An 18,753-nucleotide genomic window follows, 5' to 3' on the forward strand; every position below is an offset into this window, starting at 1 on the left:
TATTCTAGTTTTGTGCAAGATGGTAGAAGGTGAATACAGTTAAAGCTCCAGCCTTATAGAAACACTGAGCAGTGTTTCCTGCACACCACAGGATGGCAGTGATGGTGTCTTTAGTGAAGTCCTTACCTGTCCATACTCAAACACACACACACACACACACACACACACACACACACACACACAGGTGCCTGAAAGAAATCAAGGAAATAACACAGACTGCTGTAAAGTTTGCGATGTAAACTTCTGTCTGTAGGATGCATAGAGCTGTTATACATACAGAAAACCTATTAAATGTTCAACTTGCTTATTAAATAACTTTGTCTCTCTTTGAATCGCAGTGTAATATAGCGTCCTATATATTACGTTTGTATAGGGAGTGGTAAACCTCCGGTCGTCATAAGCTAAACTGGCTTCTAACAGTTTGCATAAAGCTCCTAAAGATTTATGTCTGGGAAGATTTGATCTGTTAGATTAAGCCCAGATCAGACTGATTAGAGACGTGTTTAACATGGATCAAATAAAGGAGGAAAGGATTGCAATGTGTACATGTGGGTGAAAACAAGGCAGAAAAAACATGATGTACTTGTCATTCATGAGGTGTTCTATGGTGACATTTCCTTTGGAGATTAAATGGACCAAAGGTGGGCAGATTTCAGTTTATTCCCGTGATTTAGATTATGAAAATCTTCTTAATACTTGTAATTATCCCATTCAAAATTAAAGGATTACTTTGTTTTCCTTCTATGGGAGGAAGCACCTCTTGTTTTGGTATCAGCCTATAGTGTACAGCAGGCTATTAACGCTGTTTTAACTGACTTCTAATGTCTGCCTTTCACCTGCCTCTCCTTTGAGCAGAGCATGTAAAGACGAGTAAATAACTGTCAAGTTGCCTCCACCGAACCGGAATGGTGACTTTCGCGCGCAGAAGTGCATGTGTGTGCGTGTGTTTGTGGGTAGGTCCGTGTGTGTCTGAGAGAGAGAGAGAGAGAGAGAGAGGGAGGGAGAGAGGGAGAGGTGTAGCTCTAACAGGTGTATCTCAAACAGGTAAAGCTGCTCCTTCTTTTTTTCTGAAGGGCAAACATGATGGCGTGTGCTTGACAAAACAACACGCAACCAAACTGAGAGGACGTACACTTTCCACAAGGACTGAGTTTTTACGGCTGTAACATATTCCTCGCCCAGGACGGGACTTTGGAAGGGATCAAGGATGGAGGCATGAGTCCGCCTCAGTGCTTCATGCATGCCTGCCATTTAGGATACCATTACCTGGACTGATGAGCTTTATTTCAGTGCTGAAATTGTCCCAGCTTGTGCACAGTTCACAATAACTGCCGAGGAGAATGGCACCTCTGCCGACCAGACTGTCTGTGTGTCTCTGTGTCCTCTGGATCTTTGGTAAGAAGGCTTTCCATGCAGTGATATCATGCATAAATACCGTGTTCTTTTTCAGAGTTTACAGCATGTCTGTGTCTTTATCCTGTCTGGTGTCAGATGTGATATTCCTTCAGGGTCATGGCATGTAAGCAGTTCTCAACAACAATTATGTAGTGACCTCATTGTAGGCTGTTTCATATATCCCTATAATATTAATAGGCCTGTTCATAATGTTTAGAAGAACATTAGGAATTAAGAAAAGATAGGTATTTAAGATGTAACCTTTAGTTTTCTTTCTTAAGGAAGGTGTCCTCCAGTATCTCATGCATATTCATAACCCAAGTTCTGTACACTTGGGGCAGTGGACCCGCTTGTCTTAATGGTAGACTTAGCTGGAGCAGTGCTGTTAAAGCAAACACCACTGATATTTCTGGAAAAACAGGTTGCTGTTGATCAATTCCCCTCCTGGTTGATTCAGGGAACCTGTGTTCGTGGGCCTTTCTCGGAAGATTGTGTGTGTGTGTGTTGTAAATGCAGTAGGTCTGTCTACTGTTTTGAACTTCAATATTCTACACATTAGTAGCTGTGTTGTAACCCTGTAATCTTAATTTAACATCACATTCACATTAATCAGTATATGAGCCTATTACTTAGCAAAGAGTTGAGGTTGATACAAATCTGCCCACAATTGAAATACTTACACAATGTCAGAGAATGATAGTTAACAGAAAAAAACGTTTTCAATCTCATACATGAAGGCAGATATAGGTGGAGTGTCAGTCCAGTAATGCAGCACAGGCAGATTCCACCGTACGTCTTAAACCTCAGGGTGACAAACACACCACACATATCCATGGAGAACACACCTGTCTGCAGAGTACACTCATCAGGTCTGCTGGTAAATGCATGAATCACATACCCACTGACATATCTCAACAGATTCTCCTAAATCTGATATTGAATCAACACCTGTAAGAACTGCTCAGTATAAGACACGCAAGCACCCAAACCTGTGAACGTGGTACAAGTTACGTTGGCTATTTTGGAATGACTAACAATGTTTCCATGGGAAATCCATGTGGATCATTAAAATCCAGTGTGTGACGGACAGTGTAATGCTCTGACTCACGTGTTCTGTTCACACATTAGATCTTTGACATTAGTGTTGTCAAAACTGTATTAACACTTGGTGTGTCTCAGCAACATTTAAACATTAATTCCCCCCTCAGGTTGAACTGCTTTAGCGCGGCCTTTCATTTTTTATCGAGCGCCATCTTCAGGTCAAAACTTTAATATGTCAAATACTTCGATTTCTGACTTGGTTCCCTCGACCAACAGTTCATGGGATTTCATCTGATTTTGGGTTATTACAAAAAACAACAATTATCATGCTTATACATTTTGTTCCGCAAAATATTAGTCACAAATTAACACCACTTTTGTGACTTTTGAAGCGTAAGTGCAATCGGCAGGGCTAAAAAGCTAACGCTAGGCTATAAGTGAACTACACCACGGTCGCATGACTTCAACATCACCACCACTAAGCTTCCAACGCTGAAGAGTGCCAGTATACACACAAGGCAGCAAAGTCTCCGTGGCCTTATTTAGCCACTTGTTAGCCGCCTTTTTTAAAACACGCAAAACCTTCAAATTCCCGGGATATTTACTGACATTATTTATGTTGCAGAACAAAACTTTTAAATCTCTTAAGCTTGTGTTAACCACAGACTCACAGAAAAAAAATCCATTAACTTAGAGACGAGAGAACAATTCTGCCACTAATATTTGCAACATGGTGACTTGCATACTTTCAAAACTAGATCTTGATCAAACAATAGTGAAAACAGACCCTGTAAGTGATTAGTAGAGAACTAATTAGAACTGCTGTCTGCACAATAACTATATTGCTTGTAATGGCAAACAGAATCAGAGATAAATGTTTCAAGAGGCACATTTTTACTGATTAGCTCATCTTGGAGGCAACTGATGAAAAGGCCCGCCCTATTGTATTTCAGCTTGCATACAGATGGTCTGTCATGTTGTGAATTGATTTATTATTCGTGTTTGGGTGTCAACAGTGTCATGGTCATCAGAAAATTGCACCCCCAGAAAGGGAATCAATCACTAGCAACAACACAAGGCTGATGTCAAGAGCAGTGATATAGTACCATGATGATGAATCACCTGTCCAGGCTTTTAGGTGGAAATCATTCCACTCATTTGCATTAGCAGAACTTTCACAACACAGAATTTTATTTTTGCAGCGTGCCAAGACGAATGTCCCCCCGAGAGTTGCAAACAAACTCTTGCAATTTCTTATAAACCATTCCATGCAGGCTGCAGGAATCAGCATCTCGTGACTGCCCATTAAGTGTGCGTGCGCTTCATGAGATTGCTGGAGGACATCAAAAGATATAATCGGACTTGTTGTAGTTCGTCTACATCAAACAGAAGGGGAGAAGAGCAGCAAAAACTGAAAAAAGAAAAGTAGAGATGCACGCTAGCGTTTGTGGTTTATAATGTTGCATTGTGAGACGCACAATACACACTTGTGTGTGTTTTGTGTCTTGTGTGTTTCCTGAGGCCTTGAAAGGCTCACTCTGTCCAGACACTGAGGTAAACCTCAGTTAGTTTGCTGTGAAAGCTTATCTCGAACAACGAGTCAAGCGACATATCTTCCCTTGTGCTTCTTCTGATCGACAACTACTTTTCTCTCTCCCCCCTCCTGTCTGTCTTCACTCTGTGGACTCTCTAAACCCCGTCTGTGCTCCTCTTGGCTTGAATTGAAATTCTTTCAGTCTGAATATGTATTGTCATACATGCCGTGATATTTTCACCAAATTAAATCTGTAGACATTCAACTTCTTTGAACACTGTGTATCCGTATTTCATGAAACCATAGGACGGAAACTTTGAAACGTTAAGAAACACAAATTTAGACGTATCGGGAAGGATGCTTTTTTTGCTCTCCTGTCTCGAGGGTGAGAGGAGGCCCTTAATGCTCAGCTAATTCGCTGCTGGCTGTAGCTTCATATTTAACGGACAGATATGAGAGTGGTTTACATCTTCTCATCTAAAACTCAAGACGAAAGCAAGCGGCATTTCAAACTTTTCCTTTAAAGTAAATCCTTAAAAGTGCTCAATACTAAATTCTGAGCATATCTATTGCCTCCACACGGCTCTCAACATGGAGACGGCTGAGATGGCGGCAAGCAGCTAACGGGGCCAACAGCACAAAAGGTGCAAACATAAGCAACAGTGCTGACCGAGCCGACAATGTTCTGGAGGGTGAGCGCTACGCTTCTACATTGATGTTATCAGCCGTGAACGCCGTATGAGCGCAGTGCAGAGCGGCGGCCATGAGTTAGCCAGTGGAGCACGCTCACGTGCACTAAAAGGCACACACGGCCGGCCCGGCTAAGTAATCAAAGCACAGAGAAACTCAAATAACAACACACACAGAGGGAGAACGACTTCATTCCCTGCTCAGGTAGACATTACTACACGATATCTTTACAGAGCTAATAGTTGTTTAGTGCTATAATTATGCTCTGAATGTCGTAGCGAACCTTTAATTAACTACACTGACAAAGAAGAAGGTTGGACCAAAATGAATGTGACTTTTTTTTAATTTACTCTACGCAGCCTAGGTCAGCAAAGATAAAGGCTAGACCACATTCTTCAGTGGGAGGTGCACATGCTTTTGTAATATGAGGTTCTTCCTCGTAGAGCTACTCTCTTTTGAATTAGCAAATGGCGTTATTTCGTGACCTGCTATTTTTCCTATAGCTATTGTAATTGTAGGTCAAAGGTCACTTTCAGGGATCTAGTAGAGCTGGAGGGCATTTGGTGTTGAGTTTGGCGTCACTGGACTGCACACTGAAAGCCAATTTCAGGATCTCCCATATGACTGATTTCAGATCTCTTTCTCATTCGATGTAATTACTTACCTACTCCTCTCTTTTAGTTGCAGTGATATGGGGAGACTTTGTGGATCTCCCTCCAAACAATTCCATACTCTCCCTGGCAGAGGAGGAGACCGTCCTGCCCTGTCGCTACCAGCCACCTGGTGAGACTGTGGTGGTGCAGGTCAGCTGGTATAAGGAGAAACTCGACGGCACTAAGGAGCAGATCATCCTTGCACACCATTCTAATGGACAGACAGGTCAGTTGGTACCGTGGCTCTTGTGGCATTCTCTCTGCCGCATGCTCAAAAAAGCTTCTTAAAGAATATTTTAACACTTAACAACTTCCCCTGTCTTTATCATAGCACTCGATCTTCTATGCTCATTACAGTGAGCAAATGTTCTAGTGGTATTACAAGTTGATTTGTTAGTTTCAGTCCACAACTGCTCAAAAAACGAATAGCGCTTAAAGGCAGCGGTTTAAAACCATCTAAACGATTTAGGAATTGAAGCTTACACCCATTGTGAGTGTGATACATGCCGGATAAGACCCTGAACTAAACACCCAGAATGTACATGTAATCTTCAGCAAGAGTGCAGGCATGTGTATGGAACTGAAAGTGACAAAAGAAACCCTGAGGTCCGTTTTGAACTTGGTGGGCCTAATTCTTTTGTGTCACATCTGATCCTTCCACACATGTTCTTTTAACTCTCTCCCTTTCTCACACTCTCTCTCTCTCTCCATCTTCTCTGGCTCTCTGCAGCGTTTGGGACGTGGTCTCGACGTGTGCGCTTTAAAAGCAGCGAGCCCACCGTGGACTCGTCTCTGGTCATCATGAGCGCAGAGATCTCTGATGAGGGGCAATACATCTGCCACATCAGCGCCTTCCCCGCCGGCAACTTTGACAGAGAGATGTCACTCATCGTGTGGAGTGAGTCCCTTCCTCGTGGCCACACAATAGAAAAAGATTCGCTCAGTCAAGTTTGTCAAGAAGTGCCAATATGTCGCTCAAGGAGGAAAACTGATAGCAATTGCAAAAGACTTTTCAGTCAAATCGGGACCAATATGACTGTTTGCACAACGTGATCCACATATTCTAAGACATAATAAGTTTTACTACAGGCTTGATAATAATAATAATAATATAATATAAACATCATCCCCTATACATACAGAACATACTTACTTACATCACCTTGTTTGTCAGTAGGTTTTCACAGACAAGTTGAGCATTTGTTACACTCCTTATAAGCTAATAATCACCAGCGTAGGAAACATAATGTGATTTCATATGATCAAGGAACTCTTTTCAATAAATCCTCATCATATTTTATTGGATTTTCAATCTGATTAGCATTTTAGAGACACTTTTTTCTCATTTTCCAACATTTCTACATTACTATCCCACACCACCAATTATTCACTTTGTATGTTTAATTGGTTCATTATTCTATTTTTTTTTATCTCTTTCTTAGACTAGACCAGGGGTACTCAAATACAAGTTCTAGGAGTCCACTTGCCAAATTTATCAAAGTGTCCTGGAAGGCTTGATTAAGCAAGCCATAATAAGGTTCTAAGAACTCAATAGAATTAACAAGTATTTCTCAGTCTACTCATCCTTCAGTGCACGTTTTAACCGTCAGCCTCTCTTTTCTTTGCATAGCTAAACATGCCATTTCAGTTTTTCAACCTGGGCTCCATCTTTTTTTTAATAAATAACAAGTTATGTTAGCTGACTAGTTTATTTTTAAAGTAGTTTAAAGGCCCCAGAAATCTTTTATTCTCTGTAGCATTAAATGTTTATGATTAAAGAAGTAACAAGCACAGTTAAAGGAAAGAAATAGAAACTCAAATTGTTATTATTATAAAGTTATTATTTAACACTTACAAACAGGAAAGACTTGACATCGCCTGTCTCTTACTGAGCCCCGCCCACTTCAAACAAATGAGAAAAGCACAGACAACAACACAAATAAAGAGATCCCTCATGGGAAATGACTAAAATACTTCCTTAAAGTAATTCTGAGGAAGACTGTGTTCGTGTAGAATAATGACTCTTAGTAAGACACAGATTGAGAAAATATTTGTACACTTCATTCTAAGTGTGCATTCAACACCAACTGCTAATTGTGTTGACTTATCATCATTGTCTTCATTCTGACCAAATATTGTAACACCCCCCCCCCTTCAGCCGTTCCTATCTCCTCCCTGGACCCTGTGATTCTGGTGGAGGGACAGTCCTACCGACAGGCCGCTTCCTGTCGCTCTGTAGCCCGCCCGCCTCCCCGCCTCTCCTGGGACACCGACCTGAATGGCCAGTCCGTCAATCGTTCCTCCGACAACGGGGCGGTGTCCTCGCACTACTCCCTGCACCCCCTGAGGAGCATGAACGGCAAGAAGCTGGACTGTCTGGTGTGGCATCCGACTATAGTGGGCCCCCGCAGGCTCAGAAGCAAGTTGGTGGTGCACTGTGAGTATTCATCAGAATTATATAGAGGAAGTGCTGCATTATAAAAAAAACAAGGTTTGAATTGGTCCCTTGGTCCAGAAAAAAAGGACACATGCAAAACATGCAAAGAACAAGCAACTTTTTCAACATTGGTTGCACTTTCAGCTTTACTTCCTGTTATTTTTCTTTTCTTTTTACTGTCAGCTTATCTTCAAAGCAGGAAGAGACTTCATCATCACTTTTTGCTCTTTATATTCCTCTCTTTATTACTCAGTTTCATTTGCATTTCTTTACCATTTTAAATTCCCTTTCCGCAAAAAGTCTTAAAACCCTAAAACCATTGTGTGGTTACAGGATATTGTCAGGGCCCTATGACTATGAACCTCGGCTTTGTTGCTGTATACTTGATTACATTCATTGGAAGTTGTCCTTCATACAACTGCATCAGTTGAAAAGGTTGACCGTTCAGCCTCAGCTATACATTCGGTCCTGGTCTTTAGTCTTTTTGTTCTTCCCTCACGTGCCTCAGCTAAACAAGCTGATACATTGTTGCTCTTCCTCCCAGTCCCTCCGCATGCAGAGGTGTCTGGCTACAATGGAGACTGGTCCATTGGTTTGGAGAATGCTGCCCTGAGGTGTGTGAGTGGAGGAAACCCCGAACCACAGAGTTTCACCTGGATCAGGTACATTAGGACCCGCCTCCTCCTCTGTCTGTCTGGTACTTGTGTGACTAACTCTGATGTGTCTGGTCACTGTTACTTTTCTCGTAACTTAACCCAGTAATTAGTCCAATTATTTTGCTGCAATTCCACCATTCAAGGGTACAAATGGGATGTTCAGTCACTCAGGTCATCCCCGTGGGCCAAAGTCAATGCCAGACGAAGTAAAAACACCTCCAGGTGACTGGGGTGGTTCTATTATTTCTCCAGTCCTGCTCTTCTTAAATGTAACTGTGTGCTCCAGACTAGACGACGTGTCTCTCTCAAAAAGCATGTTATTCACTGTAGAAATGTGCTGTATCATTACAAAGTGCATATCCACAGATGGGGACCAATTGCGTCAATAAAACAAAGCATATTGTGTCCATTACTCCACCCACGTTAGCTGTGGGCCAATAGAAACTCTGATTAGACTGTGACACACAGCAATAAGTTCAATGTTTTTGAATGGTTGCATTTACTGAAAGCCAGCTTTGTACTAGGTTGAAATATCAGAATATACAAGGGCCGTGCCAGTATCGCTACTGTTCATTTTCTGAAAGCTTTTAAGATCAATTACTTATAATGTAAGCTATAAATGCTGAGTCCAAATGCGATTTGAATAAGATCAACCTCCGTTTAAAGGTATATAACATTGCAGATTTCCCCACTGTGGGACGAATAAAGGATTATCTAATCTTATCTTGACTTGATTCAACTTCAAATGTGTTTCTGTTTATCACTATAAAGTATTTAAGTTGAAAATATTGAGAATACAAATAGTTCCGAGAGTACAAATGGTTATAAGCATATGCTTAACTTGTGTTATGGTTAAGCGGGAGTCCTTTAAGGGTCCTTCGCCCCAAAAGGTTTGAGGAAACCTGCTTTAAACAACATATTCAGAATCAATTACTTGTAAATGTATCCTCCTCATTTACAGATTATACTTTAGGTTAAAATAACTTTACAGTGTAGTGGAGGTGGTTCTCCACCCTTTCCACGTGACTTAACCAAACAAGTCCTGGCATTGGCACGTCCTGATTCGGCATGCTTCAATGGGAACTGGCAGCCTCAGATGTCGCGTGTGTCATGTAAAAATGCAGCACATTGCTTTAAACCCAGACGAGGGTTTGACTCAGATGCCGGACTTCTTCTGCTTGAGTCACCTTGTGTCATTTGTAAGCCGTTTCCCTTTGGTGCATTATTAAGATATTCTCAGGGTGTGGCGGAGAGTTTGGCGAGAAAAAAAAATTTGAGCCACAAAAAGTGACTGGAAGTCTCCCATGGAATCATGAGAAGTGACAGTTAGGCCCCAAGGGAAGAATTCCTCACACACAGATGGGGCGCTTTTAAATGTAAAGTGCTTGGTAAGGTGATGATGTACATATTACTTGCTGTTAGTCACAGGAACACACCTTGGTAAAATGAGCTTTTGTGAGAAAGAGAGTTATGAGCAACCTCTCCTTACTCGTGCAGGTCCTTCACATGAACACACACACAGATACAAATGTGTTAGCGGCTGCTGCAGTGGGCGAACCTGTTGGCTTTGTCAATAAAAGGCGGCGGGTGAAGTAATAGCTGGTGTCACAGTGTCGTGTTGCAGCTTGTCCCGAGAGCAGACAGATGAGACAGTTTCGCACGAAGGAGGGAGCTACAGGGGGATGAGAAGAAAAAGCGAAAGGGATGAACAGAGATGAACTAGTGGGAGCAGGATTACAGAATGGTTGGGGTGGGTCGAGGGGCGGAGAGAGAAGGAAGAGGAAGAACAATGTGTAGATTTGAGTGAGATGTTATCAGGGAGCTGTTTCATGTGAAACAGACAGTTCCTCTTCTCTGCTGGTGGTAGAAGTTAGTGAAGCCTCTGTGAATAGAAACTTAGGTTTGCTTCAGTGCATCCTATAAAAGTGGGAATACAGCCAGTGTTTCTGGGGAAATGCAGGTTGATCATGTGAATAGGCGGAGATTAAGCTCAAGTCATGCCCTCAAAACAACAACACTGAGGCAACACCCTGGACTGTGTTGCTCATCGACGTTTCCTACACATCTTCCCTGAGTCACTCTGCCAGGAATTGTACAGTGGTTTCAAACAACTAAGGGCCATTGTTAAGATATTACTGTAAAAAGTATAAAACATTTTTTTATGTTGATAAATAAATAAATGCAGAGTTACCCTCTCTCACTAATTCATCATGTGCAACAGAAACGAATCATAAAAGAACAAAAAGCAGAAATGGTGGTGTGGTCAGCATGAGCAACATGGCTGAACAAAGGGAACTGCACCATCAACAGAAATGGCAGCTTCATAAGGGACTCTGTGCAGAGAGGAGTTCAGAAAAAAAAAACGGGGGTTATGTATTTATTGTTTTTGTGGAATTAAGCGTTTCCCATTTTTTGAGAGGGGGGAGTGGGGGAGGCTTTTCAGTATTCAGTAGCCTCGTCTGGCTGGGATATGTCAATGATTCCCACTTGTTACCTTAGAGGATACAAATGTCCTCTTCTTAAAACTGCTTAAATACTACATATCAATATTGTGTTTCACTTTCATTGAATTCAAGGTTGTTGTTTTTTTTTTGTGTGTGTGAAGGAAACCAGGAAAACAGCATGTATTTGCCCCATAGTGCAAACATGAGAAAATGCCTCAATCTGGTGGAAAATAGTACATTTTGTAAAGCCAGAGCTCTAGATTAGAAGTCTGATTTAATAGAAGGCATGGTTTTATTCTGTGACGGACATTTTTATTTGGTTTTAATGGGGATATTTTGTGAGTGTCTGTGTTTTATTATAGGTGCTAAAGGGTGAACTTCCAAAATTTGAAAAAAACCTCACAATCTTGCCAAAATGTATGCCATATGTGTTAACACAGACAAAAATGTAAACGCCAAAATTGTCCCAAGTGAGGCACAAGGATTAATCTTTCTTTTGTTTCTGTATGCAGACTGGGGGGAGAGTTGCCGGAGGGTGTCATCCCCCACCCTAATGGAACACTAGTTTTTGGGCGACCCCTAAGCTTGTCAGATGGAGGCACCTACCAGTGTGTGGCGAAGAATGACGTGGGAGTAGCCAAGGCGGAGGTGGAGATTGGTGTGGGAGGTAGACGACAGCAATGTCAACATCACATACTGACTTTACTCTGAGAATAAATGTGTGCATCCATCTAATCCTGCCAACTTCCCTACCGACTCTCCGTTTGACAGAATCCCAGAGGCAGAGCGGGTTTGAAAACATGCTGATAATCATCGTGGGGGGCATAGCCGGGGGGCTGCTGATCTTGATGCTCATCATCGTCATCACCCTCATTTGTCATCACAAACGCAAGAACAAAAGGCTGGAGAGGGAGCTCACTGTGAGGAAGTATGTTGATTTTATTAATTTTTAAATCAAGATGAGATAAGACGAGATGAAACCTTAATGATCTCCGCAGGGAGGATTGTGCGAATAATAACAACTAAGAATGGAGCAAATCAGGGTTATTAAGCATATCACATCTGACAGTAACAACAGTAGAGCGTGTTAAGTTGAATTAGAGGAACATAAAGTGTGAAATTCATTTGATTAATGACTGTGTGTGCTGGATGTGCAAAATTAAAGCAAAAAATAGGCATGAACACGAAATAAAAAAATGTAAATATGCAGTATGAACTACATAAAAATGTACACAGTGAAATATCTTTGATCTCTGTCTCTCGTTTCTCACAGTGAGGAAATAAGCACTCTCTCCAGGCAAGCGTCTTTCAAGAGAGTGAACTCTGTCAGCACAGACGCCAGAGGAACGGTACTAGACTGAATTATTCTTTTCACACTCAGCGTACTGTTCTACTGCAGCATCGTCTCGTGTTTTCTCCTGTGTGTCTGCGCGACCTGATTCAGGCTGCCGGTCCCATAAGTTTCACACAATGGTTTATTCCAGGATCCTTATTTAGAATTTGTGCTGTGATGAATACATAATACTGCAGCAGTCAAATGATAACATCTTGTCTGTCATCTGTCACTGCTTCCAAGTGAGTTGGTTTGGAAGTTTTGAAAAGGAATGGACTTTTTTTTTTTTCAGTGCCACATCTAATCCAGCCGTCTGCTTCTTTTGATTGCAGACAGAGGAAAACATCCCTCTGAGGGTGGAGGGAACCTTAAGGACCAGCCTGTCTTCCCTCGGGGTCAGTCTAAATATCAATCTAACTCTGCATGCAGGGCCAGGGCTGGGTGACTGAGGCTTTACTGTCCAGATGCCAGACGGCTAAATCATAAAAAGCGAATTTACATTTTTTATTTATTTTGTCTATAGTGTTGTCATACTACTGACGTGAACCATGGTGTTCTGTAGAAGGTTATTTTCTCCGTTTATTATTGTGAACTTAAGTTTTCATATATGTTGACATACTTGTTTGTAGACAAAATTGACATTTGTGCATGTTGAGCTGACGTGCTGTGCACTAACCTCCTCCTTACGTAAGCTTCCAATGACTTAGAAGCACTTGATTGGAAGTATACACATTTATTTTACGTAGTTCTTTATAAGAGGCATCTTGGAAGTTATTAGGACGTTATTCAGAAATCTGAAAGTGTTATATAATCTAATGTAGTACAGCAAATGTCATTTTACATGGGGTGCCCTTTTGATCTTGAGCTAGAGACAATATTTCTTAAAGGGCCCGTAGAGTTGCTACCACCATGAGCTAGGCTAGCGGTCTCCACATGTTTCCAGACTAACTGTAGCTTTATTTCCAGCTCACAGATACAAGAGTGGTATACATTTTCTCATCTAACTCTAGCCAAGAAAGCGCATATCCCAAAATGTTGAACTGTTGCTTTAATTGATTAATTAGCATTCGAAGTAAATGATCTCAGTACGACTTGACCTCCTTCAAATTAATACTGCTTCAAGTCACTTCAGTTTAAAATAAGGGTGCAAAAGACAATACAATCTATGCATCTAATCAGTGAATGAGGGAATACTGATCAGTGTTTCCCGCGCTGACAGGAGCAGGCTAACTGCCGTGACAGCCCATCTACTCTCTCAGGTGGACGGGGAGGAGGGGGAGCGTTTGACTACCTGGGCAGGCCAGTCCTGCACAACAACACGCGGAGGGGAAGAGACAGGCCCCTGGACAGAGACGAGGAGAACCGACTCAGAGTGGAGACATACGTGAGAAACAACGCTATTTCTTTAGTAAGTGTGTCTTTGTGCATGCGTATTTAGTGTCAAAGCCTGATTGCACCAAATTGTGGAATGCATTATCAGCCTCTTCATACTTACCTAATGATGTTGCAATTATAAAGTGTGTCTGCTCCGTGTTGTTGCAACAGGAAACTCGTTTCCACCCTCCCCTCACGCCATCAGCCATCCCAAGGATACAGTCCACTGAGATTGTAAGACAGCTGAACGGCAGCGCCATTATCCCAACAGATGGGGGTTCACAGCCAGGAAGCATCGCCAAGATACACCAGCAGCCTCCTCTGAGCTACCCACCGGTAACAGACGACGAGGATGAAATAGATGAAGGTTTGGGGGGTCCCGCCAGTCAGGAGCATCCTGATGACCAGGACAGCGAGACCAACAGCTCCCCGGTGTCCGAGGCTCACAGTACACGCTACCAGCAGACTAATGGCACACTCAGACCCAAACCCCGGCCAAGCTCCACCGTGGTCAGTCCTCATGCCTCCCTGATCCACAAGGCCCAGATAGTTTAGCGGGCAGCTGGGAAATGACACGTGAAACTGCAACACTGGCCAGCTCTGGTCTTGGAGGTGGTTCAAATGCAGATACACAGGCAATGTTTGGTTTCAGTCAAGAAAACCATTATGTGGTCAGGTATGAACAATCGGCATCTTGACTGCAATGCTGCATCTTTTTTATTGTGTGGGAACATGGTGCAATAGAATACAATCTTAAAAAGAAAAGCTCTACTCTGAAGCATCTCCTGGATATTTCTGGATATCAAATGTCTGCCGGATGTTCTGTGATCAACAGTGTGTTGTGTATTCCTCGGAATTACTGGCACAAACAAAGACAATGTCGCAGTATTTCCAGTGCAGCTACTACAGCGTTTAACCGCAGACAATATTCCTTGCTCGTCTTTCGCAATCTGTTGCTCTGTAACGAACAGGTGAATGCAGCTGACATACTTTTTGTGGGGGTTGTCGAAATGAATAGGAAATCGACAAATTCAGGAGGAGTGGTGCAGTCTGTGGGAAAATTGGTACATCAGCAGCATACATTGCAACACCTCTGTAAGGAGGGAGGATTCATGCTGTAGTGGAATTCAGTGTATCAGTAGCTGTACCCGTGTTAGGTTCCCTTACACAACACAGTTTGGGATCTGATCCAAACCGTGGGGTTGTTGCTGTCTTGCCACACCTGCAACATGCATACTTCCACATTGTCTTGCTGTCCTTTTGCCTTTGACTTTAAGCACTGAGACATTTTGGATCAGATAAAGGCTTCATACAGACAAAACACGAAAATGTGTCCTATATACATGTAGTGATTTGGTGATCTGTAAATCTGGACAAATATGCAAATTATTTCTTTCAAAAGATACTTTTATATATATTTTTCAAATCATCAATACAGTAAATAGTAAAGCATACACATATAGCAGACTGATAATGAATGTCCCCTGTTCAGGCTGCTATGCGAGGATGGTATTTTTAACATATTAAACACACACTAAATAAATATAGGTGTGTATAAATGTTGTGTACCTCCGTGTATGCACACACATACAAAGTGGATGAAAGCTGAAAAAAATACCACGTGCTTGCAATGTACATTTTAATTTTATTTTATTTTTTTCTACCGATTGCATGCTACTTTTGTGAATACATCTGGACTTTAACACCAGACCGTAGAGACAAAGGAAGGCTGCCATGAATGTGGACATAGCTTACTGTATCTGTACGTCGCAACATTTCTTCTGCCAGCTGGATTTTTTTCAACATCCAAGACAAGAAGATGCCTTTTCCAAGGAGAATTTGACATAAACCGGTACAGATGTATTATTTATCTGTAGATGAATAATAGTGGATACGTTTTGTATACATCAGTGTTGGGTTCTGTTACAGCCCCGATATGGGAAACAAAGTGCCATAGGAAAAATATGAAAAAAATCACTTTTGCTTTTTTGGCAATTATGAAGTATTATTTTGTTCTCACATGTATACATACTTTATGTTATCTTCTGTAGATACAACACAAATATGTACCATTGCAAGTGGTGTTTTGTATTTGCTGTAGACAGTGCCCCCTGATGTTTACTGCTGGAAAGTGCAGGGACCTGAATGAGCCTAATGCAAAACGACAGAACGATGAAAGACTCTGCATTCCACTGTGATTCTGAAAAAAAGGATCTTCCTTTCTGGATTCTCATTTATTTTAAGGGCTATGTATGGGTATCTGCTTGTATTGATGGGTTGGAAATAAATGTGCATGTTTTTTGTAAAACTCTGATGCTAACTAAAACTATTTTCTTTTGTAAATAGGGGAAAGTACACTGACATTTATTCTGGCTTACCTGCGAATTGTTTGTTGAGACTCCTGTTGAACTTTTGCAGGGGTTAATGTGCCCCGGGCAGGGCCATTCTAAAGGACCAAATGAGCCGTGGGCCTGACTGACGGTTCCTCAAATTCTAGGTGCGTAGTCTATGTGTCCTGTTACAATATGCTTGGTGTGCAGTTTAAGGTGAGCTTGTGGTACAAATTAATTCAAGAAAAAACACCATGTACGCATAACATCAACTACAAACTAAAAAGGTATTTAAACTAGATTTTGACACAGGACCATACAAGGCAAGAACATAACTGGTAATAATGTATGAGGACACCACATGGCTGTTATAATTTTAGTTTTACCAAACAAACCCTTACCAAACTAATTTACACTTAATTAAATTACCACGAACCAATTTACAACATAGCAAACACAGTGTGACCCCTAGGGGTCTGGGAGCCTTGGGGCAGTTGCCCACTTTGAGTTGCTGGTAATCCAGCCCTGGTCCTCAGTGCAGGCACCTCTTATTAAAGTAAGGTAAAGTTGGATGTTCAATTATAAGGGTTTTATCATGGGCTGCAAAGTTCCATCACAATGGGAGAATGTACAGTTTACAAGACTGTTTTAAGTTTGGTTGAAACCCCATTGTGTTTAGAGGGCCTTGACATGAAAGCATGTACCACTGTTAAAAACCAAACAAACAAACACACAAATAAGACTCGCCCGGAAGTGTGTAATGAATGAGGTCATGCAGAAGGAGGAAACAGATCTCGATAGCTAAGATGGCGGAGGAGCAACAGGAATCATCACAGGGAGAGGTGGAGGGTGAGAGAAACGGTTCCAACATAAACTATCGAACTAACAGCGCGCTCATTTCTCTCGCAAGCGAAGCCCACGAGTGTGCACCGGGCGTTTCAGCCGCTGCCTTCTCCGCAATGAAGGCGGTTGACATGCAGCGATGAGGGGGAGACAGAGGCCAGAGCTTGTTGGCTAACGTTAGCTAGCTACCATTGCTACACAAAGAGAAAACGCTTGTTTAGTTACTGACAGGGCAACCGTACGTGACAGTCCCAGTGTTTACCTAAGGAAATGTTAAAACTATACGTTTAATATTAACGGTAGGACTCTCCATTTTTGTTTGCTAACACGGACCACATTCGTCGTGACGAGAATGTGTTTTGTTTACGCACAGGTCGAGCTAGCTGAGCTGACTGACTGACGCTAGCTGGTGTTGTGGATTAAGTTGTTTTCGTGTTAACTGCTGAATATGGCTGAATCCGTCTGTGGTTGCGTGTGGTGACGGCATGTGATGAAAACGGGAATATAACGTGTAGTCGTCTTCGTTGATGCTTTATTATTGTCTTCATTATATTACGTTTTTAATACATAACGTCACCCATCTGATGGTTTTCGTTATTTACGTGAGTGTAATGTTGGTTTCACAGACGAGGGCAACGCTTATGTCTCTTTTTAATGTCAAGACAATAAAAGATAAACAAACAGAAACACATTAATATACAGGACACAACTTAATAAAGTGTCACTGAAGGCACTAACCCTCTCTGCCACCGTTGAAGCCCTTTCTTTGGGAGCTGCAACATACCTGTGCAGGTTGTTCCACCACCTGGAACCACACTGCCAGATTTATTTGTGCAACAAATACATGATTCAAGATACTTCCAATTGTTTTTGATTTTTTTCTTTAAATCACCTTTGCAACAAGTGTTGCAGGTGCATTGATTATGCCATGGGTAATCCAGCTGTATTGTTTAGGTTACATGGGTGCATGTCTGTATTTAATAGTGTACTTTTTGCAGCTGTATTGTAAATCTGCAGCACTGATCTTATTTCATTCCAACACTATAGTAATGGTTCCACTGAAATTTAAACCTGACCAATTTTCTATTCTGATATGCTTCATAAACACGGGCATACACCTGAAGCCTAATTCATCTTTGTCTTTCAGGAGGGAACTGCCTCGCATATGATGAGGCCATAATTGCTCAACAGGACAGAATTCAGCAGGAGGTGAGATATCCCTTTTTATTGAGCAGAATCAAAACATTCCCAGATTAAAGTTATTTTTCAGTTTTTTCTCAGTTAAACATTCAGAAAACTCTGCTTATGAGTAGATACAGCTGAACACCATAGAAAATGCTAATTATAATAATAATAATTCTGATTACTGCTTTTTAAACCTGCCCAGTAACTAATGACATTGATCGTGACCTGTTCAGAAAACTATACTATTCTGCACAGCTGTGACCTATTAATAAAACAAGATATTTTATGATATGAACATGATGCATACAAAAATTAAGTTCTGTACAATGAAATATATAAATGCACAGCTTTTTTTTGGGTCTATATTGTAACCTTTGTTCAGACAACAAGAAGAGCCTGGTCTGGGCAGACGCACCCATGAGGGAAGTTTCTTACTGTGCATGCCCCAATTCTATATATTTTTTGTGTTGGTACCTAGATAGCCAACAGTAGCCCCTTAGTGTCGGACAGACAGGAACTGGCGGTGCTGCAGAGGGAGTACGCTGAGGAGGACACAGTATATCAGCTCAAGATCAAGGTGAGTCAATCCGCACCACCTGGTCTGAGGTTATTGCGCCCACATCAGGGTGCATTTCCTCCACAGTCCAGGGTGTATTTTTATCCAGAGCAACAAAACAGTATGTTGCTTACATACCCAAATACTCTTTTTGCATTTGATTTTGTATCTTTCTTTTCTGGTTTTGCTGCAGGACCTACACAAACAATACTCGTACATTCGCAAGACGCGACCAGATGGGAACTGTTTCTACAGAGCCTTTGGCTTCGCACATCTCGAGTC

At 41.7% G+C, this 18,753-nt stretch overlaps 2 protein-coding genes across 2 annotated transcripts in view; both read left to right on the plus strand.

Moving 5' to 3' along the window:
- The first annotated feature begins 1,340 nt into the window (after positions 1 to 1,340).
- Positions 1,341 to 14,112, plus strand: LOC142945913 (nectin-4-like). Its single transcript, XM_076086850.1, has 11 exons — positions 1,341 to 1,395; positions 5,342 to 5,539; positions 6,044 to 6,211; positions 7,472 to 7,750; positions 8,295 to 8,412; positions 11,363 to 11,517; positions 11,622 to 11,778; positions 12,124 to 12,199; positions 12,516 to 12,578; positions 13,403 to 13,597; positions 13,729 to 14,112. Exons 1-11 carry the CDS (start codon positions 1,341 to 1,343, stop codon positions 14,110 to 14,112), a joined length of 1,848 nt encoding a protein of 615 aa, XP_075942965.1.
- A 2,539-nt stretch (positions 14,113 to 16,651) lies between these two features.
- Positions 16,652 to 18,753, plus strand: part of LOC142946031 (ubiquitin thioesterase OTUB1-like) — a 9,394-nt gene continuing 7,292 nt past the window's right edge. The window contains exons 1-4 of the mRNA XM_076087022.1: positions 16,652 to 16,736; positions 17,878 to 17,939; positions 18,394 to 18,492; positions 18,665 to 18,753. The exon at positions 18,665 to 18,753 is cut by the window's right edge and continues 30 nt beyond it. Coding sequence (XP_075943137.1) covers positions 16,652 to 16,736; positions 17,878 to 17,939; positions 18,394 to 18,492; positions 18,665 to 18,753 — 335 coding nt within the window. The remainder of the gene's footprint in view (positions 16,737 to 17,877; positions 17,940 to 18,393; positions 18,493 to 18,664) is intronic.

The sequence above is a fragment of the Anarhichas minor genome, unplaced genomic scaffold, assembly GCF_050575085.1.
Source record: "Anarhichas minor isolate MPS153535 unplaced genomic scaffold, ASM5057508v1 ptg000009l, whole genome shotgun sequence".
NCBI lineage: Eukaryota > Metazoa > Chordata > Actinopteri > Perciformes > Anarhichadidae > Anarhichas > Anarhichas minor.

Bases quoted from the DNA above. Each gene is read 5' to 3' on its own strand.
- LOC142945913 (XM_076086850.1), top strand. From the start codon at position 1,341: ATGGCACCTCTGCCGACCAGACTGTCTGTGTGTCTCTGTGTCCTCTGG. The intron at 1,396-5,341 runs GTAAGAAGGCTT...CCTCTCTTTTAG, and splicing joins CTGTGTCCTCTGGATCTTTG to TTGCAGTGATATGGGGAGAC. The intron at 13,598-13,728 runs GTGTCTTTGTGC...TTGTTGCAACAG, and splicing joins ACGCTATTTCTTTAGTAAGT to GAAACTCGTTTCCACCCTCC.